The sequence below is a fragment of the Anguilla anguilla genome, chromosome 7 (assembly GCF_013347855.1).
Source record: "Anguilla anguilla isolate fAngAng1 chromosome 7, fAngAng1.pri, whole genome shotgun sequence".
Lineage (NCBI taxonomy): Eukaryota > Metazoa > Chordata > Actinopteri > Anguilliformes > Anguillidae > Anguilla > Anguilla anguilla.
This window is the reverse complement of record NC_049207.1, coordinates 42,953,840-42,977,824: the sequence shown is the minus strand read 5'-3', so window position 1 is coordinate 42,977,824 and position 23,985 is coordinate 42,953,840. Positions and strand designations below refer to the sequence as shown.

Here is a 23,985-nt window from a genome sequence, read left to right as displayed (position 1 = left end):
CCGTTAGTAGGCTACTCACCTTGACAATGCACAAGCGTCTTAAATCTGTTGCAGGTCCTGTGAGCAACTTGATACATTACATAAGCACGTGGATCCCAGTTTAGTTTACTTATGATTACACAGAGCTCAGAAAAAAAGAATATAACATAAACAGTTTCTAATAGCAAGTAAGCTGAATAGGCTTATACGATTCGAGAAAGTTAAATCATTAGTTGCTTCGCTGTTTTGAATATCAGACCTAAGATAAAATACCCTAACAGAGAGCATGGTCGATGCTCTGTCGATGATTCTATAAATATGAAATGTTACATTTTAATATTGATACAGTCTAAACAGTTGGTTTTAGATGAGGTGTTAAATTGCTCATATACACTGTGTCAAAAACGAGATCCTCAAAAATTAACGAAACTTAAAAAAAAGAATTATTACATGAAGCAGTTGTAATTTCATTTTGAGCATCATTTTAATAAGATTGTAGCTCGTGTTGTGGCATATTTCTGGTTTTATTATAGGTTTTGGATTTTTAAATTTATTTTAGTAGGTTGCCACGCTCCTACTCCAATTAATAGTTTTTCCCCCAAGATGAAATAAACGCTATAAACAAACTTAACGTTCATCACAATGAAATATTAATAAAAAAATAAATAACGAAGGATTGACCAAAATAAATATTTATGCGATGTGTTCACGCCTTATATTGCCCGCATTAGCCTAAATGTTTGAATACAGGTATGATTTACTTAGCGTAAGATGTTATGATTAACAAGACGGGGATTTCTCATCTGCGTCCCTGTCATTCTTGTCCTCTGTTTTTATTGATAGGCTAAGTCTATACAATGACATTATGCTTGTCCTTTTGTCTCCCTGTCTACCCACATTCCTCCTTTCCTGAGCAACGACAACGTGTTCTGAAGAGAGAGAAGTCACCCTTATGCCAAACGTCTCACTCTTTTGTGTGCCAATTGCAAACTGAAATTTAGGGTCTTGTAAGCTTTCTGTGTAGACTGATTTATTTCGAATGAAACCATGCGATGGTTGTTATTTATGAGCCATTAAGTCAGTGATACCAGGCAATATACTGTTAATTATTTAACACACCTAGCTACATCGTTTCCTTGTTTGTGTCAGTGAATGTACTGACCCACTACACTTTTGAAAGCGCCCAATGACGAGCTTGCAAACAACGAAATATAACCGCGGTTTTGTTTGAGAAGGCCTATTTATTTTGAATATCCCTAGTAGTCGATTTCCCCCGGAAAGGTTGTACTTATATATAACTGTATGGAATTATATTATATTAGCTGACATCTATCCAAAACTGTAAAAAACAATGACGCTACATTTTCCAGAAAATCTATATAATAGTCTACTGCAAGGTAATAAAATTGTTTTAGAATTTTGTGAAACACCTCACAGCTGACTTATATTACTGACCTGCATAAGCATTCGTTTAGCCTTATCAAATGTTAGCTATACTTCAACAAAGTTGTTCTTATTTCTCTCCATAAATAGCCTACTGAAAACAGTTAATAATGCAATGAAAGATGCTGAAAGTATAAAAGAGAGGCGATTCAATGGCTGCTGGATTATAGACCTCGAGTATAAAGAGCCGTTTGAATGAGAGAAACGGACAGCAAAGATGTAATTCTATTTGCTTCACCAATGTATCAGAGGGACTTCTCCGTCCTTTGTGCGTTATTAGATTATTCCTTATGGTTTCTTTTTGCCATCGCCAGACGCGTGGAGCAAAGTCAGAGAACCAGTTGCTCTTTGGTTTCAGTAATTAAATTAACCATTTGGTAGGCTACAAATTTTAGCCTGGACTCGCGTGTAGAAAGAAAAACATTTACATAAAGACGGGTATGTGTCAAGGAAGAATTAGCATTTCTTGTCTTCAAATTCTCCAGCTGAAACAAACGAGGAAAAAACTGAAAATTTTGCATTTGAAATCTTTTCCTCGATTGAAAATGGTCACAATTATGTGACTAAGGCCTAAAAGAAGCTCCAAATTTGGTTTAAATTAAATGTTGATAAATAATGTTTTATTTTTTATTTTATTTTTTATGAAACGACAAGGGTTAAAATAATAACTCATGAAAGTTTTTTTTGTTGAAAACCGTTAAATCATTCAATTATTCCTTTGTTGTTTGATCTTCGGGTTTGTGAATGGTTTGTCTTTATGACCGAGGCAAGTATTCATCTTCTCCGTTGAAAAAAATGACACAAGTAACTTGAGTAATAACCTTCGTATTGACATCAGTCTTACCCGCTTTAAAAGTTGGAAGATACCCAGGACAGATGCTTTCGCATCCTTCGTTTTCTATGGGAGACCGGGAGACAAGAAACAACAGGCCGTTTTGTCTCGACAATGTGTTTTTCAATGTCAGGCGGTGAACATTAATTTTCATTGATGTTGTGGGGAAGAAAGATTATTAGCGCTGGACATCCTTTGCTTTTATCAAATAATCTCTGAAAATCACCTGTAGCGGTAAAGCCACTGAAACAAGAGACAACAGGGCATTAGCGTAAATCAGGATTCCAAACGTGTGCAAGATTGTGAGGTATTATTTATATTGATTCTGGGTTGAGAAAAGACCAAATCATGCTAAAATAACATTGCTTGAACATAATTTCTACTTGTAATCTCCCAAGAAAGTCTTCTAATTGCAAGAATATGGCAGCGTTTTTCCTAACAAAATTAACCACTTAACAGGCCAATATTGCGAGCCGAACTGCCCCAATGACTGCTTTATGAGTTTGTTACTTTAATTACTAAGTTGTTCCTGGGCACGGAAAGGGAATGAAAGATGCAACTTTAGTAATTACAAACAAATTTAAATAAAGAAAAATAAACAAATAACCGCGCTACGCAGATCACCATACACAAGGAATTAAAAAGGACATTTAAGTGAGGAAATTATCAAGTAGATAGTCTTACATTTCTCTTGAGATGTTATTTTATGATATAGACATCGTTATTTAAATATAAAATATCGCTAAATTCATAGTGTTATTATTATTATTATTATTATTATTATTATAAATAATATAAAATAACCATCATTAATATCATCATCGTTGTTTTACGCAAAGTTTGTGTATATAAGACCAATTCCATATTTGAGGAAATTTAATTTCACTAAATTATACTACATTACACAAATTATTATTATTATCATTATTATTATTATTATTATTATTATTAGTAGTAGTAGTAGTAGTAGTAGTATTGTTATTGTTATTGTTGTTGTTCATTTTTGTCGTGTTTTTCACCATTTCTAATTCTAATATTTCCTATAGCCTCGTGCAAGGGTTCTTATAGATAAAATCATACGAAGAGTAGGCAAAGACCATTCAAACCGACCCCTATTTCCAATATATCTAAATAGTTCACGTGCGTCGGGGGTCAAGCGAAGTGCTAAACTGGGCATGTAACATTCTTACAAGCGTGGCACCCGGGTTCCCGCACTTCAGGCCAAAAAAAAAAGAATGGAAATTTGCGCAAAGAAAACGAGAGAAGGGGAACACTATCCAAAATGTGTGCCCGGGGTACATGATCAGTTAAAAGGCTTAAAAGCTCGGGGGGAAATTGGATCAGGGAAAATCGTCACCCAACTTTCATTATTTCCAAGTGGTGTGATTGAATTAAAGGGGTGGATGGTGGTTGAGAGAGGATGGAGGGGGCTCAGCGCGTAATGGTGCGGTATTAAATTCTAATTAGAGATGCAGGGGATCAATGATGGAAGAGGCCGGACAGCTCGGTCCCCCTGTGCCAGCCCAACAGACTGATGAGTTATTGTCATGTAAAAAGCGCCAGCAATAAGACCAAACGCTTTGCTATTGTCCAAGTGGAAAGAGCCAAGTTTATTATGTGGACTATATGCTCTAGAGACCTCGGGCTAGGCGGCTCATAGGAGGCTTTTCATAAAACAAGGCGCTGTTTCTGTGAAGGAGGCCAGTTTAGAAGCAGGCGCCGAGCAGTGCACATCTAGCCACAGTATAGCCTCCTTCGAACAAAAAATAAACCGTTATCTCCCCCCGAGCATTATTTTTTAAATCTCATTAACCATATCTCGAGTTTACTTTGAAATACATTTTTTTCCGAGGGAGAAGAATTTTTTAACCCACTGAGCCTTTTCAATGTATAAAATGGAGTACTCTTACCTCAATTCCTCTGCCTACGAGTCATGTATGGCTGGGATGGACACCTCGAGCTTGGCATCTGCCTACGCGGACTTCAGCTCGTGCAGCCAAGCCGGTGGCTTTCAGTACAATCCGATCAGGACTACATTTGGGGCCACCTCCGGGTGTCCCTCCCTCACTCCGGGTTCCTGTAGTCTGGGGACACTACGGGACCACCAGAGTAGCCCATATACTGCAGGTAAGGACGTTCTATCTTTTGCTCCGTGCGCGAGAAAAATCTTCCCTGGTATATAGAAGCCTTGATTACATTTGAAAATGGAAATGTGCTTAGTATTTTCCAAACTAAATTTGCTTACACAAATGAAAGAATCTATCACGTTAGAAGCGATTGCAGGCGAGAGGTAATTCAGTTATGGGGTTACACTATCCCAGTCACACCCGAACCGCCAACAAAATTATCTTAAGCTGCCAAAATGATAGGCATAATTTATTTACTTTGCGATGAGACATAAAGCTCGGAGAATAATTAAATAACAAAAGCTCATTATTGGCACTGCATTTACGTTACAGCAGCAATAACTGAGGGTGATGACATAATTACAACAGGTTTCCAAACTTTAAAAACATATTTAGAAGTAATTTGTAGTGAATCTTAATACTACACTAATATTATATTTATCCGTATTCAAAGTCCGTCAGATGTATAGAATTTCAAAAACATTATTATTATTTGCATTGTACGTTTTTTTTTTTGTTGTTTAATTTCTTATGTTTTGATGAAATATAAAAGATGTTATATTCTAAATGAAGTAAATAGCCTACTTATGCAGCGGCAATATAAAGTATTGATAAACATTTTGCCGAACATGAATGTATTCGTTTTTTACACTTTGTTTTGTGAATACAGTATGGGCAACTTCATACAGATTGTGGTGAATGTTTATTAATGTATTATTCATTTGGCCTGTTTTACAATATGTTTAAATGCTTACATGTGTGCCATTTCCATTTGTTTTTAGTCCCCTACAAACTGTTTACGGACCACGGTGGCTTGAACGAGAAACGGAAACAGAGGAGGATCCGTACCACCTTCACCAGCGCGCAGCTGAAAGAGCTAGAGCGAGTTTTCGCTGAGACTCACTACCCTGACATCTACACACGAGAGGAGCTAGCACTCAAAATCGATCTTACAGAAGCCAGAGTTCAGGTGTGTTTCCTATTTGCACGTAAAATACACACGTAATATAAATTGATTGAATTCAATTTCAGGTAACTATTAGCCCATACGTTTCAGGACAATGACAATCCGAAAGCATGAGTTCTGTATCGCATGCAGATAATATTTTGTTTGGTGCAAAGTCGATATGTAGGCTAATTAAACACCGAGTCTATGTAAAACAGTAACAATGCAACTGTGACTGCAGCCACTTCAGCGCAATTTCACTCGATATCCAGGCATAGAATGAGCCGTTCTTCTGTAACCAAGGGTTCCAAATTACAAGAGCAAACATCAGGTTGTGGTCGACTGTCTTCTGTAGTTCAAAATAAACAGCTCTTCATATATTCAGAGATATCTCTGTGGGAGCATGAAAATCGGACAGATCAACCGCAAATATTCACGTTATTGAATCTAGGCCTAATCTTGATAATGGGTATTCCTATTCACAGTAAACAGTAAAATATATTTTTAAAAATTGTAAAATGTCGATGTTAAATCAACTCTTATCGAGCAGTACGTTGTAAGAGCTGATTTAATACTGGACATTTTACTGAGTTGGTATTACCATATGCCCTTTCAAACATGCATATGATACCACAATGGTGTTCAAATAATGTCAAATATTAGCATTACTGTAGCTTGTTGTTACTGGACCTCGCTACGGCGTGCATCACTATGATAAGTGGAGCTGGCTACCTAGTAGTACAGTTGGCATAGCTTCACTTACAACCACTACACGATCTTACACAATGTCGATTTTAAAATAAGATGCAAATTATCTATCTATTCAAATCCTTCCAGGTGTGGTTCCAGAACAGGCGCGCCAAGTTCCGCAAACAGGAGCGCGCAGCGGCCGCGGCAGCAGCGGCTGCCAAGAACGGATCTTCGGGGAAGAAATCTGACTCAAGGGATGATGACGGCAAAGAAACAAAAGCTACCGACCCAGACAGTACCGGGGGTCCTGTGCCTAACGCGAATCCCACCCCTAGCTGTGGTGGCCTAAGCCCGACCGGAGGACAGGTTAACCCCGGAGGGAATGGGCCAGTGGATCAGGTGAAGACGTCTATAGCTGGAGGATTGGTAGGCACTGCGCCCAATCAAGGATGGGCACCCACTCCCGCAAACATCACCTCCATTCCGGACTCTTTAGGCGGACCGTTCGCAAGCGTCCTGTCCACCTTGCAGAGACAGAATGGAACCAAAGCTACTTTAGTAAAAACCAGTATGTTCTAATCGGCAACATGGAGACGCTTGAAAAAAAGAAGAAGAAAAAAAGAAGAAAAAGTTTCCTCTGTCGACTGTACAGTCCTTACTCGTGCAACAAGGAATGCCAAAAGACAGGAGACACGCTTCTCTTACAACAGTTAAAAAACGAATGGAATGGAGACGAGAACACAATAGCCCTGGTTTGATTGACAGGTTCTGCGCTATAGCGACCAACCTTTTGCTGCAGATAGCCCTCAGTCAGCGAGTGGAGTGACAAAATATTTGTTCTACGCAGTTTTTATTTTCACCTTTCTGTGTTCATTGGGGTGTTGTGGTCAGCACTTACCTTTACCTGTTCAGGGACATCAGTCCGTCACGAATGTATTTTCATACGAGCCTAATGAGGTTATCATTCTGTGGCCTTTATTCACGTGTCAAGATAATTTAAACAACTCAAATATAAATTTCAAACAAATCCAAACTGAAGTCAGTGTTGATGAGACATAACTAGGCTACTTTCTTTTCATGAATAGATATACCGTATGAACACGCACGGTCTCTTGGGTTATGAATAAATATTTAAAAGGCACCTGAGTTAGTTCGCATCATATTTTTCCAGACAACACGAAGTAAGTTTCAAGATCTAATCAGATATAAATTGTATTTTTGAGAACAGTATAGGTGGCCTTTAAAATGTTGTAGCAATTATTATTTAAAAAACATGATTTCCTAAAGGCACAAACTGCACATTTCACTGTTGACAGGAAGACTTAAATGTTTTGTGTGTCCTTCTACAGCTGTATTTGTGTGGATCAGATGTGTAGTGTTAATAGATATAAACCCGTCTTTATTGTTGACCCTAGGACATTATGGAGTGTTTTGACGTTTATACAATGTCACCACGTGCGAATTACTTCTGGCATAAACCGAAATGATTCAAGCACTGTACGTGTACGATTTTAGTTGCATGTTGTCTTTTGTGTCCAGTTTTTAAATATATTTTTTCTTTTTAGTGAGTCAAATATTTCAGGTTTTGTCCAGATTTGAAAATTATTTATATGTAGGTAAATGAATGCTTATATTTAAGAAGGAACTATTTCTACATGTGTATATAGTTTTCCAAGTGTATCCTTTACTTGGTGGTTGATAAAATGATAACAAAGATGCACTGTGTTTTCATTCGTCACTACAGAATAGCCTATAACTGTCACCTGACTGTTACCTGTTCACAAATGGAAAATCAAAAAACAAATGTTCGAATACGCTTGCGTCCAGAGATAAACCGGAGTGAAGCAGATGAACCAAGAAAGGCTTCCGTCAGTTGCTGCATGATCTATTATGCTTAGACACTACTCACTTTTAAAATGACCATTTACTGTGAATAAAAAAGAAAGGTACTAATATGCTTTTTTTCAAAAGTGATATTAATTAAAACTTTTTAGACATTTTGCAGATCTGCAGGATTTTGCGGGGCTTACATTTAACATAATTTATTATTTACAATACATTCAGCAGTGCTAGAAATAAGTAGCCTATGCTACGTGCATCACAAAAACATCCAAACCATATGGAGATTGCACGATTATCGAACGACATTCTCAAACATTGTGTTTAATATGTACACGTACTCGGCCACCAATATTGTTAATTTCTATCTAAATTCAGTGATACGATAAGCTATTTCGTTTGGTAAGCCGTGAGCTCACCTTTCAACGCGAATATAAATAAACCACTCAAACCGAACAATAATCAAAGAAGGTGAAATCAACCACTTAATCCAAGAAACATTTATTTGTAGATACTTTTGATAATCCTTAAAAAAAGATTATATATCTATATATATATATATATATAAAGATTTGATAAACTGTAAGCCTACAAATTGCACCAAAATTGTTTTTCGTGAAAGAAACTTCAGGTATTACGTTAAGTATTAACAGTTCCGTGCAGGATTTACATATACCCCTTAATCAGTTATGTTGTTAGCTGCATATTCAAGTCATTAAAATTTCCTGGCCAATTAATATCAGAGGAGGCTATAAAAAAGTATTTTAAAGTACAATGTCCCAATAGTTACTAAAAAAACTTTGTCAAATGGTTTTTCTTGCAATTTTTATTATTTTTATTTTTAGAAATCGTGTTTTGAAATCCGTATAAATGCGTACGGATACGTACTGGCTTCATAATGAGATATACAATATACTAAACAATTATATCATGTTGGCTATTTTATATTGCTATATTACCCGCCAAGAATTACGAGTTTAACAAATGCGTTTTGACAGACACATGCACGGCTGTTTCAAGTGTATGCACAACCTTGTCTATAAAATGATCAACAAACCGTCCTTTATTTCCCCCATCCTTCTTGAATATTTAGAAGTTCGGGCTCTATATAGCGCGTGCTTTGATGCCCTCTTGTGGCTAATATTTAAACATTTTTCCTTGTATAATTGTCTTTAATTTCAAACTGTTCCGACTCAAAATGGATTAGAACAAAAACAAAAAAATATATTCAAATCAAATAGGCACAGCGACAATGTACACATAATTTTCTTATTGTTAACAATCTCGTGTTTTATTTTTTAAAAATAAAAAAAATCAGGACATTGGACAGCGCCTTCTCTTTTTCGAGAGCATAATATAACGGTAAATAAATCGTAGGTTGAATTTTACGCACACATGGAGGCCTATAACAATAATGACAAGACCGATGTATGTTTAAACATTTTATTTATAAACATACATTTGCTATAAAAGCCATTTGCATTTCAACATTTCTATTCTCTGTGTTTTCAGATGGATATCACAATAAATACAGAGTTTAATCGCACGAATCGTTTCCATTTTCACCATATAAGTATATCCCATCCCAGATAACATTACACCGGGACTATACTGCCTCTCTCCAGGTATCAGTTACACTTTAATCCTACCTAAATAAACATAACAAAACATAATCAGAACTGAAGCTTAAAATATGTAGGACAAAAAAATAATGCAGACGGGACGAGTGCGTAATAACTACTACGTATTCCTCAAAATAATCGCTATTTGCTAAGCTGTGAAGAGGTGGGATGATAATATCATACTCGAAAATAAAAAGTGTACGCTACGTACAGATACTTTTGAGAATATATGCAGGGAGAAGGTCTGGTGTTTATTTGGATTCAGAAGGAAAATCCAATGAGATGCAGCTAAGCTGGCAACTACGGAACTGCAGCACGTCGGTTGAACTGGAGTGCGGAATTCGATTTTCACAGAATCATGAAATTCAACCAAATAAAGAGTCATGTTTATTATTTCCAAAATAAATACGGAACAAGCCTTCGTGGAGACCTGAAATATAGCTACTGTAATAGTGTATTCGAATCCCACACATTATCAAGAGGGAACAAACACATGGTGTATGCGAATGCAAATTATGTAGCCTATGCGTAATATCAGTGTATTAATATATTGCTTTAAGGTGCCGACGGAGAGCGTCACATCCTATTCTTGTTGGAAAACTGTCAAGAGTGTGTCGGAAAGAAAGCCACGGGCTGTGTATTGCCACAGCGCTCCAACTCCAGAGGACTGTAGTTATTGTCTCATTGTCTCCATGGCGTTACATTTACAATGAAAATGAATATCCTGCTCACTTACGAGTCCTAATCAATATAATTCATCTTTGGATTTAAACGTAAGCGCCAACATTCCACCAAGTGTGCAATCACTGGTATTCCTAAGGCACGTGTGCAATGTAATGACATTTGGAGACCAAATCTCTAACACTAAAGGTAACGAAATATTTATGAAAAACGACTTTGCTTAATGAAACTATTGCGAGCAGGGTCTCTGTGAGAGAATCCAGCGTACATGCACATCTTTTTTATCGGCTAAGATCAATTATAGCCAGTATGTAGGCTAATTTACCATCCGACTCAATTGCCGGAGCGAAAAAGAAAACATAAGAAAAGCTTAGACTACGTTTGACACGTAAAACCATGAATTTAATATCTCAATTTTCTTAAAACAACAACAACTCTGTTCAAGCTGCCTTAACTATATACTTAATATATTAAGGCAGATTAAATAATGAACCGGGTATCTCAAACAAATTTACATAAGTGGAACTTAATTGGATTAACCTCATCAAAAGGTTCTTATTTAATTCAACACAGCCTGTGAAGAACATTGAAGTTCTCGAATTCCGGAACAGGCAAATGGTAAAAAAAACGCGTAACATGCCTTAATTATCACATCTGCAGTTAGGCTACAAACGCAGCTTTACGATTAAGGCATTACTAGCACAACACCCCATTTTTCCTGTTTTCATCCAGCAGTAAAAATGAATATATTACAATGATAAAGGACAAAATTAAAACTACATTTTTTTTATTTTCGAAAATATGTTTAGCTATTTTATTTATTGAACTATAGGTTACAGGCAAGTGTTCCCTTTAAAATGACTATCTTCGGTTGCAGCTCGCATAATAAATTAGGCGAAATTTTGGGAGGCGGATCCGGATTTTACTTAATTTACTGAAATCTCAGTTAAAATTTAGCTGTTCTAAGTCAAAATACAAAATCTAGGGGATTATAAAGAAGGTCCACTTTATTGTTTTTTAAAGGGATCTCCATAATCCTTACTATAAATTAACTTCACTGATTAGTGTTAATGCCATTACACAATTTTTAATAGGCCTACAGCGACTGCCTTCCTTTCCAAAGTTTTAATATTTCTGATCAGCTACGGCATTTGCGCAGGTTCCAATATTGCTTTAGGTGTAGGCATAGGGAACAATATAATGTATGATTCTGGAACGAAATATAAAACCAGCAGAACAGGAAACGTATATTTGGCGAACAAGCCGGAAACGTAGTTAATTCGGTTGTGCTATACCTTGCAACAGTTACCACAGGGCACGACTTCCTCTGCTTGTTGGGATCCAATCTATTTGGTCGCCATAATTATTTCTCACAATTTAATTCAAATATCATTTTCAGACTGGAACCATCCCTCCAATCCAACTTGCGATTGTCCAGACAAACAGCGGCAAAGGAGCGGACAGTATCTTAAATCCTCGCACTGTTCAAAGGCCAAGTTTCTTCACAACGTGGTGGGCTGGCCAGCAGCTATCAATGAAAGAAGACGAAAATCATTATTCGTTGATTTCAGGCAGCCCTTGCAATTTCAACAGGAAACTCCTCTGACCAGTTCTAGTCAAAAGCAGCTACTGGCTGAAAAAATTGCATGGTCATTATCCCCTGAAGGGAAAGGACAAAGAGAACAGGTCAAAAGCATGGGAAATGGAAACCAATGAGCGTGCAGCACATGCTTGTGACTTACAGCGAGATCTGATGTAGCACTGGTGACAGTTGAGGAGGCCGCTACGAATTCTCACATCTGTACCGGTGCTGGTGTCACCTAACTGTCCTTTACAGATTCCACACTACACAATACACAGCAGGGGTGTGGGGGAAGAAGTGAGAGAGAGAGAGAGAGAGAGAGAGAGAGAACCATATAGTTGTATCAACATCTCACCTTGCAGTTCCTGAAGGCCCTCATCAATACCAGTTTCCATTGGAACCACCTCAAATGCTTTTACTTTTTTACTTTGCTAATCATAATCATCCGTACAAAATCAATTCTCTATGAACTGTTGAGAATAAAAGGCAAGGCTTGGCCTCGATGATGAAATACATATTTAAGCACTGGTCAGTATTTTTCATTTACTCAACAATATTATTTATAGTTTGCGAGTCACTGACAGCTATGGAAAAAGGGGACAAAAAAGCAACACTTGGATAAATTTGCTGTTCCAAGTCAATAAAAAACCACATGTCTGGACTTTTACACAATGCTAATAAAACAAACATTAAGATCCCCAGCAACGTGATCTCAGATAGCTACTGATCATAACTTTATTGGCAGTAGGTCATTACTGACATTAATCCTGTGGTCACAGACCTTGAAACACTGGATGTGGAAGTAGAGGCTCAGGGTTTCGATAATCATCGCAGCCCCTTTGCCCAAAGGGTGGCCACAACTGGAGCAAAGCTTTTTCCCACTGACGGACCTGCAGAGGGCGAGAAAGAGACACCCACACAAACACATGTATGCAAACACACGCACGCACACATGAACGCACGCACACACGTAAGTGTATCAGTCCAGGTGGTTGTATCAAACTGAATTTTGCGTGGCGATATAGTACAGGTAACTCCTGGCTGGTCGGACCTTTACTTGAAGATAAACTGAGGTTGCAGGACAACAAGCTAACCTGCCAGTAAGAAAAACAAGCCAACAAAAAACTGTTTGCCCTGGAAGCTTGATTTTCTGACTTGAAACAAAAACTAAAAGGGAGAAAATCCACACTCAGTCCAATCAGACAGTGACGACAATTGTCAAATGAGACAGGAGACTGAAGACGTTTACTAGAGTCAAGCGTTCGCTAGAACGCTTACTTCCTCTCCTTATTAAACATCAAGTGGAAAAGCACTGCGTGAACATTCCCAAGGTGTCCATATTGTTTCATATATCTCGAAACATGAAATTGAACTGGCATTACAAAAAAAAGGCAAGCAGCTCAATGAATGCATGTATATGCATGGATGAGGCATTGTGTGTCAACCAGGTTTTGCTGCAGCATCAGTCCATTCTCTACCGGAGCAGGACCCTGCCGCATGCAAACGAGGTGTGCACAGAGTTTGTGGGGGGGGGGGGGGGGGGGGGGGGGGGGGGGTCACAGGGGTCACCATTCTGTACCTGTTGGGGGACTGGGGTTGGACATCAGATGAGCATGAAGATGACGGGGATGAGTTTGTCCCTAAGTTCTCATAGGAACCAGACCTGAGAACAACAAACCAATGCAAACCTTCGTGACCACATGTGAATAAAAATTTCCACATGCAAAAATAAAACGTGAATAAAAATTTCCAAATGCAAAAATAAAACATGACATGAAATCACATGAAATTCCTCGTTTTCACATGCGACTGAATTTTTTAAATGTGAACCGCAATTTTCATGTGAAAACGACGTTTTCACCACGTATGGCCAACATATAATGTGGCAAGTACATTACAAGTGCAAGCATCCGTAAACACACCTAAAAATATATTTAAGCAGACATGAGCACACACACACACACACACACACACACACACAAAGGCAGACCTCTTCATCCCCCCAGGTTGAGTCTGTGGAGTGTTCCAATTGCGGTCCAGTGAAGCGGTCTTCCTCCAGACCTCTTCCTCCCCCTGCTGCTCGGTCTGTCTGCTGTTCCATGACGGGGCTGACCCAGAGGCACAAAAAAAAACAGACACTTCAGAATGGCACGATTCTTAGAGCTTATGCAGACACAGTGCCCGTAAATAAGAAGAATGCATGTGATATTACACACAATGAAGTAAAACAATGAACAAGGTGTAGAAATAGAATATGCTAAGAATATATTATAAGAAAATATATTATCAAGACATTTCAACACTCTGAAATATGTGGTCCAATACACATTCAGATATTCCATGATATTACACTGCTTTAAAATATATACATCATTACATTTTCAAAAAAGGCGATATTTAATGAAACATGTTCCATATCTGCTAGGGAAGGTTCTCTAATCTGTCAGGAACTATGAAACCCACGCTTATATATATTTTTATCAAATCATCAAACTATCAAAGCCTTAAATAATTCAGATACATTAGTAATCATCCACTTTTACAAATGTAATAATACTGACGATGTGCCCCCATTGCCTGTCGTGACCATGTAGAAACTTCAGCGTAAGTCTGGGGTCGATGTTCTATGAATGGGGTAAATCCAAACGAGAGCTTAGCGCTCTTCACTTGCCACTCCACCCCCTGTTACCCCCACCTCACCCGTCAGGGGTGCAGTCTCACCAGGGAGGAACTGCAGCTGGGGTGCGGTGGGTGATCTTTGGCCGTTCTGCTGAGCTGGTGGGATTGCTTCTGTCTGTCCGTAGTTCAGGGACTGTGAGCTATGGAGGGAGGGGCATAACGCAGTGAAAATCGGAACCAGGCAAGTCTTAAAGATGCACGGCTCACTCTGAAGACATGTCTTAGAACATTAATCAATTACACAATTTGTAAAAGGAATATCGCTGAGAAGAAGATTTTCAAATGTCTTCTTTCAAGATTATCTCCATTTATAAAATAAACAAGACAGCGCAAAGAAATGACAAGATATTAAAAATAAGATGCACATTGATAGGACTTTTCAGTTCATCCAACAGGGGGTTATCTAGACTTCCAAATCTAACCTCTCCGTGAACCTGCAGTCCTTCGTTGCCGCGGTCGACTGTCCACTGACTGCTTCATTCCAGTCTGGGTGTTCTCTTTGCTCTTCCCTCTCTCCGTCCACCCCTCTCTGTGTGGGAAGGGTAGACAATGAGCCAGTGACACAGGTGAAAATTTGCCCTGACTTTCAGACAGAAACTATGTAACACACAACGACAGTGCCTGATTGCTCTTTTTACCTGTTCAAGGTTTGAAACTTGTGCTAATTTGGAATTCTCTCTCGTCTCAGCATAATCGGTTTATGCCTTCTCACTATTGCATTTATCAAACTGTATTTAAAATTCCCTGGAAATATTTCGTCCACATAGGAATACGAAACCCAATGACAGTGTTTAAATTGATCTTTCAAAATAGGAATGCTTGATGCAAACTTAATTTATAACCAAATCAGATTTACATTTTCATCAATTTTTCAGTGAAGTTGTAAGGAAAAATGTGTATTTTTATTGCTGCGGTAGTGAAATCTGGCGAAACTCATTTATGAGGCTAATACTCTACTCTCCAGAAACTTGCAAAATATTTTGTGAGCACAGACATAGACCTGTGGTTGTCCTTGGCACTGAATACCAAACCCTGCGACTTTTGGCAGTGGAAGGAATGCACAAGCCTGGAAGCTAATCAGATTTCTGCAAAATGGAAATCTCAATATATTGACACTGCTAAACTTCACAGTACAGCAAATGATAGAAAGCTAGTACATTAGTAAGAAAGAGGGAAAACTTTCCCTCATTTCAACAAAGAAATTAACTTCTATATATTTAACTGTTTTTTAACTTATCGTGCCTTTTTCCATATAGTGTGATATTTGACGACCGTACGCGTTTTGATCCATTGCTTTCCTGGATGAAAATGCTGTATTTTGAAGGACTGCGGAAACTAATGTTCTGATTAAAGCTGAGGGTAACAAGTTCAACAAATGACAACTGTGTCATCCTGGTAAACGCATCCCAGGAGCTTGGTACGTGCATGTGACCATATCCCCCCCCCCCCAAATTCTGCACCCCCACCCCTCATCCCTCTTGCTTGCCCTCCATCCCAACGCCAGGCTCACCGCCTGCCTCTCCAGCAGCTCCTGCTTGCGCTCCCAGTCGGCCAGCGAGCGGACGATGGTGTCCTGGGGTCCCGCAAGGGGCGGCTTCTCCGCACAGTTGGGGGAGGACAGGGCGGACGAGCGAGGGGTCAGGGGGGCCACCGTCTCCTCAAGGATCTTCTGCTCCTGAGGCGAGAGGGGCTGTCAGCACAATGTCCAAAAAAAAAATGCCCCCAACCGGGGAAAGACCTTACAATGATCAGGGAACGATCTTCAAACAATCTTATAGCTGTTACGAATTTGAGTGTTTTTATCTTCACAAGAAAAGTCTGTAGAATTCATTTTTGCATGTATGTGAAGAAGGAGGGAAATACTTGCATTTAATCATAAATCAAAGTTAAGGCCAATTATTGACTGAATCCAGGCCAAATTTCGAACCAGGAGAGAAAAGGGGGAAGTGATTTTCACTTGCTTTTACAGCATCATTTACAGTTCCCAGCTAGCTATTGTTTTTTTAATGTTTTGCTGTGTTACACCATAAATAACCTTGACCGGAAAATAGTGTCTTCCAAAAATAAAGTCGATTATGAATATTACAGCTCATCATTATTGTTCGTGATGCTGCTCCCAGGCGGGCGGCGGGTTCGGCTCCCACCTCCTCGTGGTACTTGCGCTCCTCCTCTTCCACCTCCCTCTGCGCCCGCTCCCACTCCTGCTTCAGCTTCTCCTGCTCCCGCCGGTACTTCTCCTGCCAGCCGCACACACAGGACGCGCGTCACGCAGGGATGACGTACAGACAAACGGACGGACGGACGCGGGGACGCAGCGAAACCTGACGGCTACCGACCTCGCCTCCCAGTGCCTCCCCTGTGTAGTCGAGCCCCTCGGCCGGACCGACGTCGCGACCGTCGGTCGTTAACGGCAGGTAAGCGAGGACGCTAGCTAGCAGCTAGCCTGCTGCGTGTGAATGCCGTCGAGGTTTTCTTTCAGGCAGAAGAGTTTGCTTTTGGGGACCTAAAGGCCTCTTGAGGACCTAAAGGCCTCTTGAGAATCCTGTACTGCAGGTCTAGACTCCGCCCCTTTCTTTCCCCTTCTGTCTACTAAAATGTCACCCACCTATCTGAATCAGGCTCAGACGAAGCACCTGCCATCAGCAGACCCCACCCCAGAAGCCAACCCCTCGCTGCGTTTAGCCACTTCACCGCTACATGCCGTTCACATTTAGCAGTGCGCTGCCGTGTCCTCTCGACCGGAACATTCCGACGACATCCACAAGACCGACAAAAACACAGAAGCCGTGCAGAAGGTGGCATGCGGAGCGTCCGGCTGGCAGCGTGGGGAACAGGCACCATGGGTAGCCAGCAGCAGGGGAGAGCAGCAAGGATGGTGCATGGCGCATTGGGCACATGAGCGCATTGGGCGCATGGCGAATGACATACAAACCAACCCTGGGGTCAAAGGTCAGCCAGACGAACGGCCATCCCTGCGTACAGCAAAGCGGTGGCTGGGCGGTGAGGGTGGGAGGATAACGAGCGAGATGCTAGCGACGTTCTGAGTGCACATTGAGCAGGGCGGAGCTGAGAGGGGGGTTCGGCCTTGGCGGCGGTGGGGGGGGGGGAAGAGGAGCAGGGATTGGCTGAGGGGCAGGGCTGTGGGGCGGGGTCAGGCCTAGCGCTGGTTAATCTACCTGAAGCATGCGATCCTGCTCCTGCTGCCACCTCTCCTGACGCCTGCGCTCCTCGTTCGGGTCCCAAGAAAAGTGGTCGGACCGCTTAGGCAAATTCAACACTGGGACCAGGATCTGAGGCTGGGGCCGCGCCCGTACACAGCAGCACACACACGCACACAATCACACACACACAGGTATGCATGCACACACACGCGCGCACACACACACACACACACACACACACCAATACACATACACACACACACGCACACACACACAGGTATGCATGCACACACACACGCACACACACATACACACACACACACACACACACACACAGGTATACATGCACACACACACACACACACACACACAATCACACACATACCAATACACATACACACACACACAAACACACACATTCATGCACACACACGCACACACACACACACAGGTATACATGCGCACACACACACACACACACACAATCACACACAAACACACACATACCAATACACATACACACACACACAAACACACACATTCATGCACACACACGCGCACACACACATGCACACACAAAGCAGAGGAGAAAGGAAAGGTGATAGGAAGGTGAGGTCTATAGCTACACCTGCAATGTCATTAGTGCTAGTGATGTCATCACATTAGTGATGGAGATACTATTTTTTGTGTGATGCTCATACTACACAGAAAGAGAGGAAGACCAGGGAGGAAGCAAACAGGGAGGAAGCTCTGGGCTGTTCTGTTTCCTCTTCAGGCCAGGACCATAAGTTTACACATGCAGCTGTGGTTTTGACCACGACACTTGTGGGCTCAGCTGAACTAATTCAGTTTTACTCTCTCAGATATTAAAAATTAAAGTGTGTAGAGAAGCAGTCTAAGAATTGTGTTTAGTTACATCAGCAAGAGAGATGCTCATTTTCTTTCCAAAATTAATTGCTTTCATTATTACTTGGCACCTACAGTGTTTCTTTGAAAAAAAACAAGACCCAGAGAAAGCATTTAATCGGTCATTACAAGCATAAATGAATAACACACTTTCCCTGGGGTCCATTTTGAAAAACATATTTGTGTTTTCCGGAAAATTTATAATTAATTTCAAGTTGAAATTAGAAACACAATATAAAGACTACTGCAAGGTAGACTACAGATTATTTATAAGTAAGTCCAATGTGATCTTTAAATTAATATTGCTTTAGGAGGCAAAGAGTTGATAACTATTTACAGCCTCTTTAATAATACAACTCTTCATTCAGGGCCAGGAGAGAAAAGGGAATCGTTTTTATGGCTTTTTAAAGCATTTTAAGCAACAGGTTTCACCGCTGTGACCCTGATCCAGAATAATGAGCTTCTGCAGATACTGACCTTAGCCTTAGCACTGTCCAACTCCACACCTGAGGAAAAACCATAAAAAATGTATTGCATCATTTTAAAGAACGTACTGTCTCAAGCAGCAGCCAATGCAATGCAAATGAGCAACCACACCAATTCAGATTGAGCACATTCTTCAATTAACGCCCCCCCCCCCCCCCCCCCCCCCCCCCCCCTTAAATTGACCTGGATCCACATGAACTGAATTGCGTGCTATGAGAAATTTTGTAGCTGAATGGGACATAACTGCTGGGACCCACTTCCCAACCATAAGATTATTCTTATTAACCATAAGAAGAAGCCCCGTGCAGTCTTGTGGGGTCGTGGAGTGTAAGACCCCAGTAGTGCAGAACAATCCGAAATCTCTGTGTGAACCGTTAAGGGTCCTGTGTTATGATTACCAGCGTTAAGTGGTCCCTGAGGTGGGTTGGGCGGCGGCGTGTGAGCTGGGAGCAGGTTATCTCTGGTGCCTTGCGCCGACTCAAGGGGGCGGTCACTGACCTGTCAATCAAACATGATAAAACTGTTTACCTGCAACAGACTCACGTGCCTATTAAAGGTGGGAACAGAAGCTTGATGGTGGCCGAGCTGTGACCTGGTTTCCTGATTGGGTAACAGGGAGGCTCACCTGTGTCGCGGTAGGTGTGTTCGCGTGCTGGTGACCGTCCGTCACGGGGAGCTCCGCTGGGGCGGGGCCGGCGGCAACGGCGTTCTGATCCGTCGCTACGGAGCTCGCCAAGGAGGGGACCTGCTCTTTAACATGCTGGACCTCTACACCAGACACAGGACAGAAGCAAAAACATTAGACACCGTTTATGCCGCATAACATTAAAAAAGGCATCAAGTCAATTCATGATTCACAAGCGCTTCAGTGAGCATGGCCACTATGAATACAAGTGCGCTGAACTTGCATGGACAGAATCCCCTTTTTCCTTTCAGTAATTAGCTTTTTGTAAGTGGATTGTCACAGTGCATACAATGCATAGTGCAACTGAGAGACTGAAACACAGAACAAAAGTTATGAAAACATAATATGAAATAATATGGGTTTATGAAAACAAAATTTTTTCACATTGGCCACTAGGTGTCAGGCTATGTGCAGTAAAGAGAATGGCATCCCAGACAAACAGGCTCTCCAGACCTTTTGAGAGGCAGGGCTGGTCAGTGCCCTCTCTTCCGGCTGTTCCATCCGGCGCATCTAAGAGGCCGACCTCAGCTTCCCCCTCGCGAACCACGCCCTCCCTCTGCAGCTCCTATGGGCCAAAAAAAACAAAAAAGAGATGGTATGGTCTCACTACCTTACAGTAATGCTCAGGAAGACACTTTCCGTTATTATATTTCAATCACGTAACTATTGATTGTAACATGATTGTAGTATAATAAATATAATTACATAATGACTGCGTTAACTCTAAATTGTGCTAAAGTGATATCGATCTGTTTCTGAACTCTTTGCACAGTGTGTGAAGCTGAGTACTTGCCGTGGGGAGGGATGTGGGCTGGGTGGGCGTGTCTTCTTCCCGCTGCATGTCCTCAGGCGCCTCCGCGGGTGGGTCAGGAGAGACGGAGGGCGCTGTGTTGAGCGGTTCGCAAGAGCTCTGATGGGCGTCGCCATCCCCTGGGACTGCCTCTGGCTCCGCCTCCAGCCCCGCCTCCTTCCTGGGACTACCGGAAGCTGGGGTGGAGGGGGCGGAGACTTTGGTCGCGCTCTCGCGGGTCGCCGTCTGGGCGGGCGAGGGGAGGAACCCCGTCAGGTAGTCTCCGCCTTCCTTCTCCGCCTCCTCGCTGTCCTCCGCAGGGGCGAACACGTCATCGGTCTCTCCGTTCACAGGCACCATACTGTCCACCTGGACCGGGGGGGAAAAACACACTGAAGGCCTGATTCCCCACCAGCAGACTGGGTTTCATTTACCATTCATTCTCTGACAACGGATAGTTCAACCAAACTCCATCAAACTTACGAATTTCCACAGTGGTGGCACTGTACCAATGTGCAGGAATACACTCTTAATATGAAATGTCATTCACTTCTCCACACCCTTTAATAAGGGACTGGGCAATACTCCATGCAGGATTTGAGCCCGCAACCCTCTGGCTGCCAGACTAGTTTCCAACGACTCTGCCATACTGCCACCCACCATGAAAAAACCAAAATGTTGCGGTTGCAGAATAAAATAACCCCTCGATTACTATTCATACAAGCTCTCGCACATGCCCATTGGCATCGGATGGAAAGCCTGCCCGCCCGCGGGTGCCCGTGCCAGCTCCCACGGACCCGCTGCCGGGGCGCCCGGATCGAGCGGGTCAGAACGTGAAGGGGCCGCTCTAATGAATGCGTAAGGAGCTCTGGGGGGGGGTAGCCCGGCCCGGCGCAGCGCGGTGAATGGCAGTCTCCAGCCAGCCCGGCGGAGGCCCGCGTGGGGGCCTTTGTGTTCTGAGGGGTCCACTCCACATCGAGAGGGACCCGCTCGTCGCCGGGGGAACGGAACCCTCCCCCCCCCGCCCCCCCATTCAGCGGGGCCGCCCCCCTTCTGCGTCGCAGCAGGACTTTCCCACGATGGGAGCGGGCGTGTGTTTGGGGCGAGTTTGTTCCTGCATTATCCTAGACCATGTTGTCCGCAGCTGGCAAAATACACCCGACAGGCACTAATCACAAAAGAGGACCTTAGTTTACATTGTAAGCATGCTTTCAGGCTTTCTCTGCCATTTCAGACAACATTACTCTTATCATTGCCAAAATGGTACGTAAAAAAAATACCCCCATTAAAACAAAAATTCATTGCTTTATGTCAAAAGGATGAGTCGTTACGTTTATTGACGTAGCAGTCTAATGAATTCATAAATTGATTAATTTTAGTAAGTTATAAACTATAGCTCTTCGAAACAATGTCATGCTTTGCCAATTTTGCAATTTACTGCAATTCCCATCAAGCATTTTGCCAATATCTCGCAGATGTCATACACAAAGAATTTGCAATGAATTATGGGAATACAGAAATGGCTGTGCATTTTGTCTTGCTAGATGAAGTTCAAAAGGCACATCTATTCTACGTACTTGCACATTTATACAGCATATGATTGATTTTGAATCACAAAGACAATGACAAGTCGCCAACAGCATGAATACTAATGTGCATATATTTTTCATTACACAGGGAGAACCTGTTTTCAAGCGTCCCAGATTGCTCGGATGTCATAAAGAGCTATTTGTTTCACTTTAAGATTCGCTAACTTATAAAGCAGAAAGAGCAGAACATTAAAGAAATGTGAATATGTCTTCCTCCTTGTCCTACAGTGACATCTAATTTGTATCATGTTTGCAATAAGATGTGGTTTCTGTTGTGTTTTATTTACTTGCACAAGGAAAACATACAGATGGACATGATAGCAGCTATATACCTATTGTGCAGGTGAGAAAAAATGCCCACAACGGCTTATACTCTCACGGCGTACTCTCACCCAGTACTAGTCAGTCAATTGAATTAATAAACAAAATAACAACAACAAAAGAAGGAACAAAAAAGCAGGCAAACATGAAAATGTTATAAGCAAGCACCGACAAGCTACAACACGATGGCAGAATCTAGTAGATCAGGGAATGCCTGTTTAGCTTAGCGGGTGTGAGGGTGGTTTTGGGTCTTACCTGGACTGGCTTGGAGGCTGAAAACGAGTTCCTTGGCTGGCTGTAAGGTTTGGGGGTGAGCAAAGGCACTGCCTTGGTGGGGAGGGTGCGGTTGGGGGAGCGCTCGGGGGACCTGGCCTGGTTCTGGTTCTGGTTCTGGGCCCGGGCAGGGGACTGGGGCAGCCCCACCATGGCCTCCACCGTGGAGGTGAACTTGGGCGCGGGGAGCGACTGCTGCCTCAGGTACTTCATGGCGCTGGGCTCCCTGGTGGGGGAGGCGGAGGAGGCACGGTGGGGCGGGGCCCCGGGGTCGACGGACACGCTCCGGTCCAGGAGCTTGGGCAGGTGGAGGCGCTCCAGCACGGCCTCGCTGATGGTGAAGCGCTGGGCGTAGCGCTGCAGGACGGCCGCCGCCTCCTCCGGGGTGCGCGCCTTCCGGTACGCCTCGTGCAGCTCCCTCTCGCGGCGCTCCCTGCGGAGGGAGGGAGGGGAGACAGGGATAGAGGAGAGGAGAGACAAGAGCAGGATGAGACATGAGAGCAGATTCAGACAAAAGAACAGGATCAGATAGGAGAGTAGCATGAAACACTGGCGCAGGGTCAGATATTGAGAGTAGGTTCAGCAATTAGAAAAGTCACAGACAGGAGAGCAGGTTTGGCAAGTAGAAAAGTGTCAGACAGGAGAGTAGGTTCAGCAATTAGAAAAATGTCAGACAGGAGAGTAGGTTCAGCAATTAGAAAAGTCACACAGGAGAGTAGGACTGGCAAGTAGAAAAGTCACAGAGAGGAGAGTAGTTTCAGCTAGTAGAAAAGTCAGCCAGAAGAGTAGGTTCAGCAAGGAGAAAAGTCACAGATAGGAGAGTAAGTTCAGCAAGTATAAAAGTCAGCCAGGAGAGTAGGTTCAGCAAGGAGAAAAGCCACACACAGGGGAAGGAGGGACTAACACAGGAGATCAGCAGTAGACACATAAATTATAACCAGCAAGAGTTTGCTTTCCTCCTCAACCTGGGACACATACTTTTCCTCCACAATCTCCCTGTAGGTCTTGATGCTCTTCCTCCTCTGGGACGTGCTCTCATCGTTGCTCAACAGCCTCTCCATCGTCTTCCTCTCTTCCTCCTTCTTTATCAGGTCCTGAGAGATGCTCCGTCGCCTGTTCTTCCAACGCGCCAGGTCCTACAAAGAGCCAAAAGACGTTAATCAAGGCAAGCAGCTCCAAATCACCACCACCGTCTCCGCCATTTCTCCCTTCACCATCTCAGTATCACTGCTGGAATCCCTGCCACTTTTCTCTTAACCATGACCACATCCTAACCATGTCCATGTCATCTGTCTTTTCTGTCATCTATCTAAACAGACTCATTGTCTGTTTTTCCTATTTCACCATCTGGCTTA

General features: G+C 42.3%; 2 protein-coding genes across 2 annotated transcripts in view; one reads left to right on the top strand and one right to left on the bottom strand.

Annotated features, from left to right (window-relative positions):
- The first annotated feature begins 3,740 nt into the window (after nt 1-3,740).
- Nucleotides 3,741-7,949, top strand: LOC118231470 (paired mesoderm homeobox protein 2B-like). Its single transcript, XM_035425278.1, has 3 exons — nt 3,741-4,381; nt 5,163-5,350; nt 6,164-7,949. The coding sequence occupies exons 1-3, from the start codon at nt 4,141-4,143 to the stop codon at nt 6,593-6,595; spliced, it is 861 nt and encodes a 286-aa protein (XP_035281169.1). The 5' UTR covers nt 3,741-4,140; the 3' UTR covers nt 6,596-7,949.
- Nucleotides 7,950-9,284: 1,335 nt separating this feature from the next.
- LOC118232564 (LIM and calponin homology domains-containing protein 1-like) overlaps nt 9,285-23,985 on the bottom strand; it is a 112,762-nt gene continuing 98,061 nt past the window's right edge. The window contains exons 13-29 of the mRNA XM_035427628.1: nt 23,609-23,766; nt 22,613-23,063; nt 20,451-20,816; nt 20,111-20,222; nt 19,598-19,740; nt 19,371-19,470; nt 18,964-18,992; nt 17,596-17,715; nt 16,564-16,656; nt 15,930-16,094; nt 14,842-14,948; nt 14,441-14,559; nt 13,731-13,848; nt 13,320-13,403; nt 12,522-12,630; nt 11,901-12,003; nt 9,285-11,686 (exon numbers count right to left, since the gene is read on the bottom strand). Coding sequence (XP_035283519.1) covers nt 11,661-11,686; nt 11,901-12,003; nt 12,522-12,630; nt 13,320-13,403; nt 13,731-13,848; nt 14,441-14,559; nt 14,842-14,948; nt 15,930-16,094; nt 16,564-16,656; nt 17,596-17,715; nt 18,964-18,992; nt 19,371-19,470; nt 19,598-19,740; nt 20,111-20,222; nt 20,451-20,816; nt 22,613-23,063; nt 23,609-23,766 — 2,403 coding nt within the window. The 3' untranslated portion in view covers nt 9,285-11,660. The remainder of the gene's footprint in view (nt 11,687-11,900; nt 12,004-12,521; nt 12,631-13,319; nt 13,404-13,730; nt 13,849-14,440; nt 14,560-14,841; nt 14,949-15,929; nt 16,095-16,563; nt 16,657-17,595; nt 17,716-18,963; nt 18,993-19,370; nt 19,471-19,597; nt 19,741-20,110; nt 20,223-20,450; nt 20,817-22,612; nt 23,064-23,608; nt 23,767-23,985) is intronic.

What these genes read in the sequence shown, in the direction of transcription:
- LOC118231470 (XM_035425278.1), top strand. Translation starts at nt 4,141, where the DNA reads ATGTATAAAATGGAGTACTCTTACCTCAATTCCTCTGCCTACGAGTCA. An exon ending in GAGTAGCCCATATACTGCAG is followed by an intron (nt 4,382 to 5,162) that starts GTAAGGACGTTC and finishes ATTTGTTTTTAG; the next exon opens with TCCCCTACAAACTGTTTACG. An exon ending in TTACAGAAGCCAGAGTTCAG is followed by an intron (nt 5,351 to 6,163) that starts GTGTGTTTCCTA and finishes AAATCCTTCCAG; the next exon opens with GTGTGGTTCCAGAACAGGCG.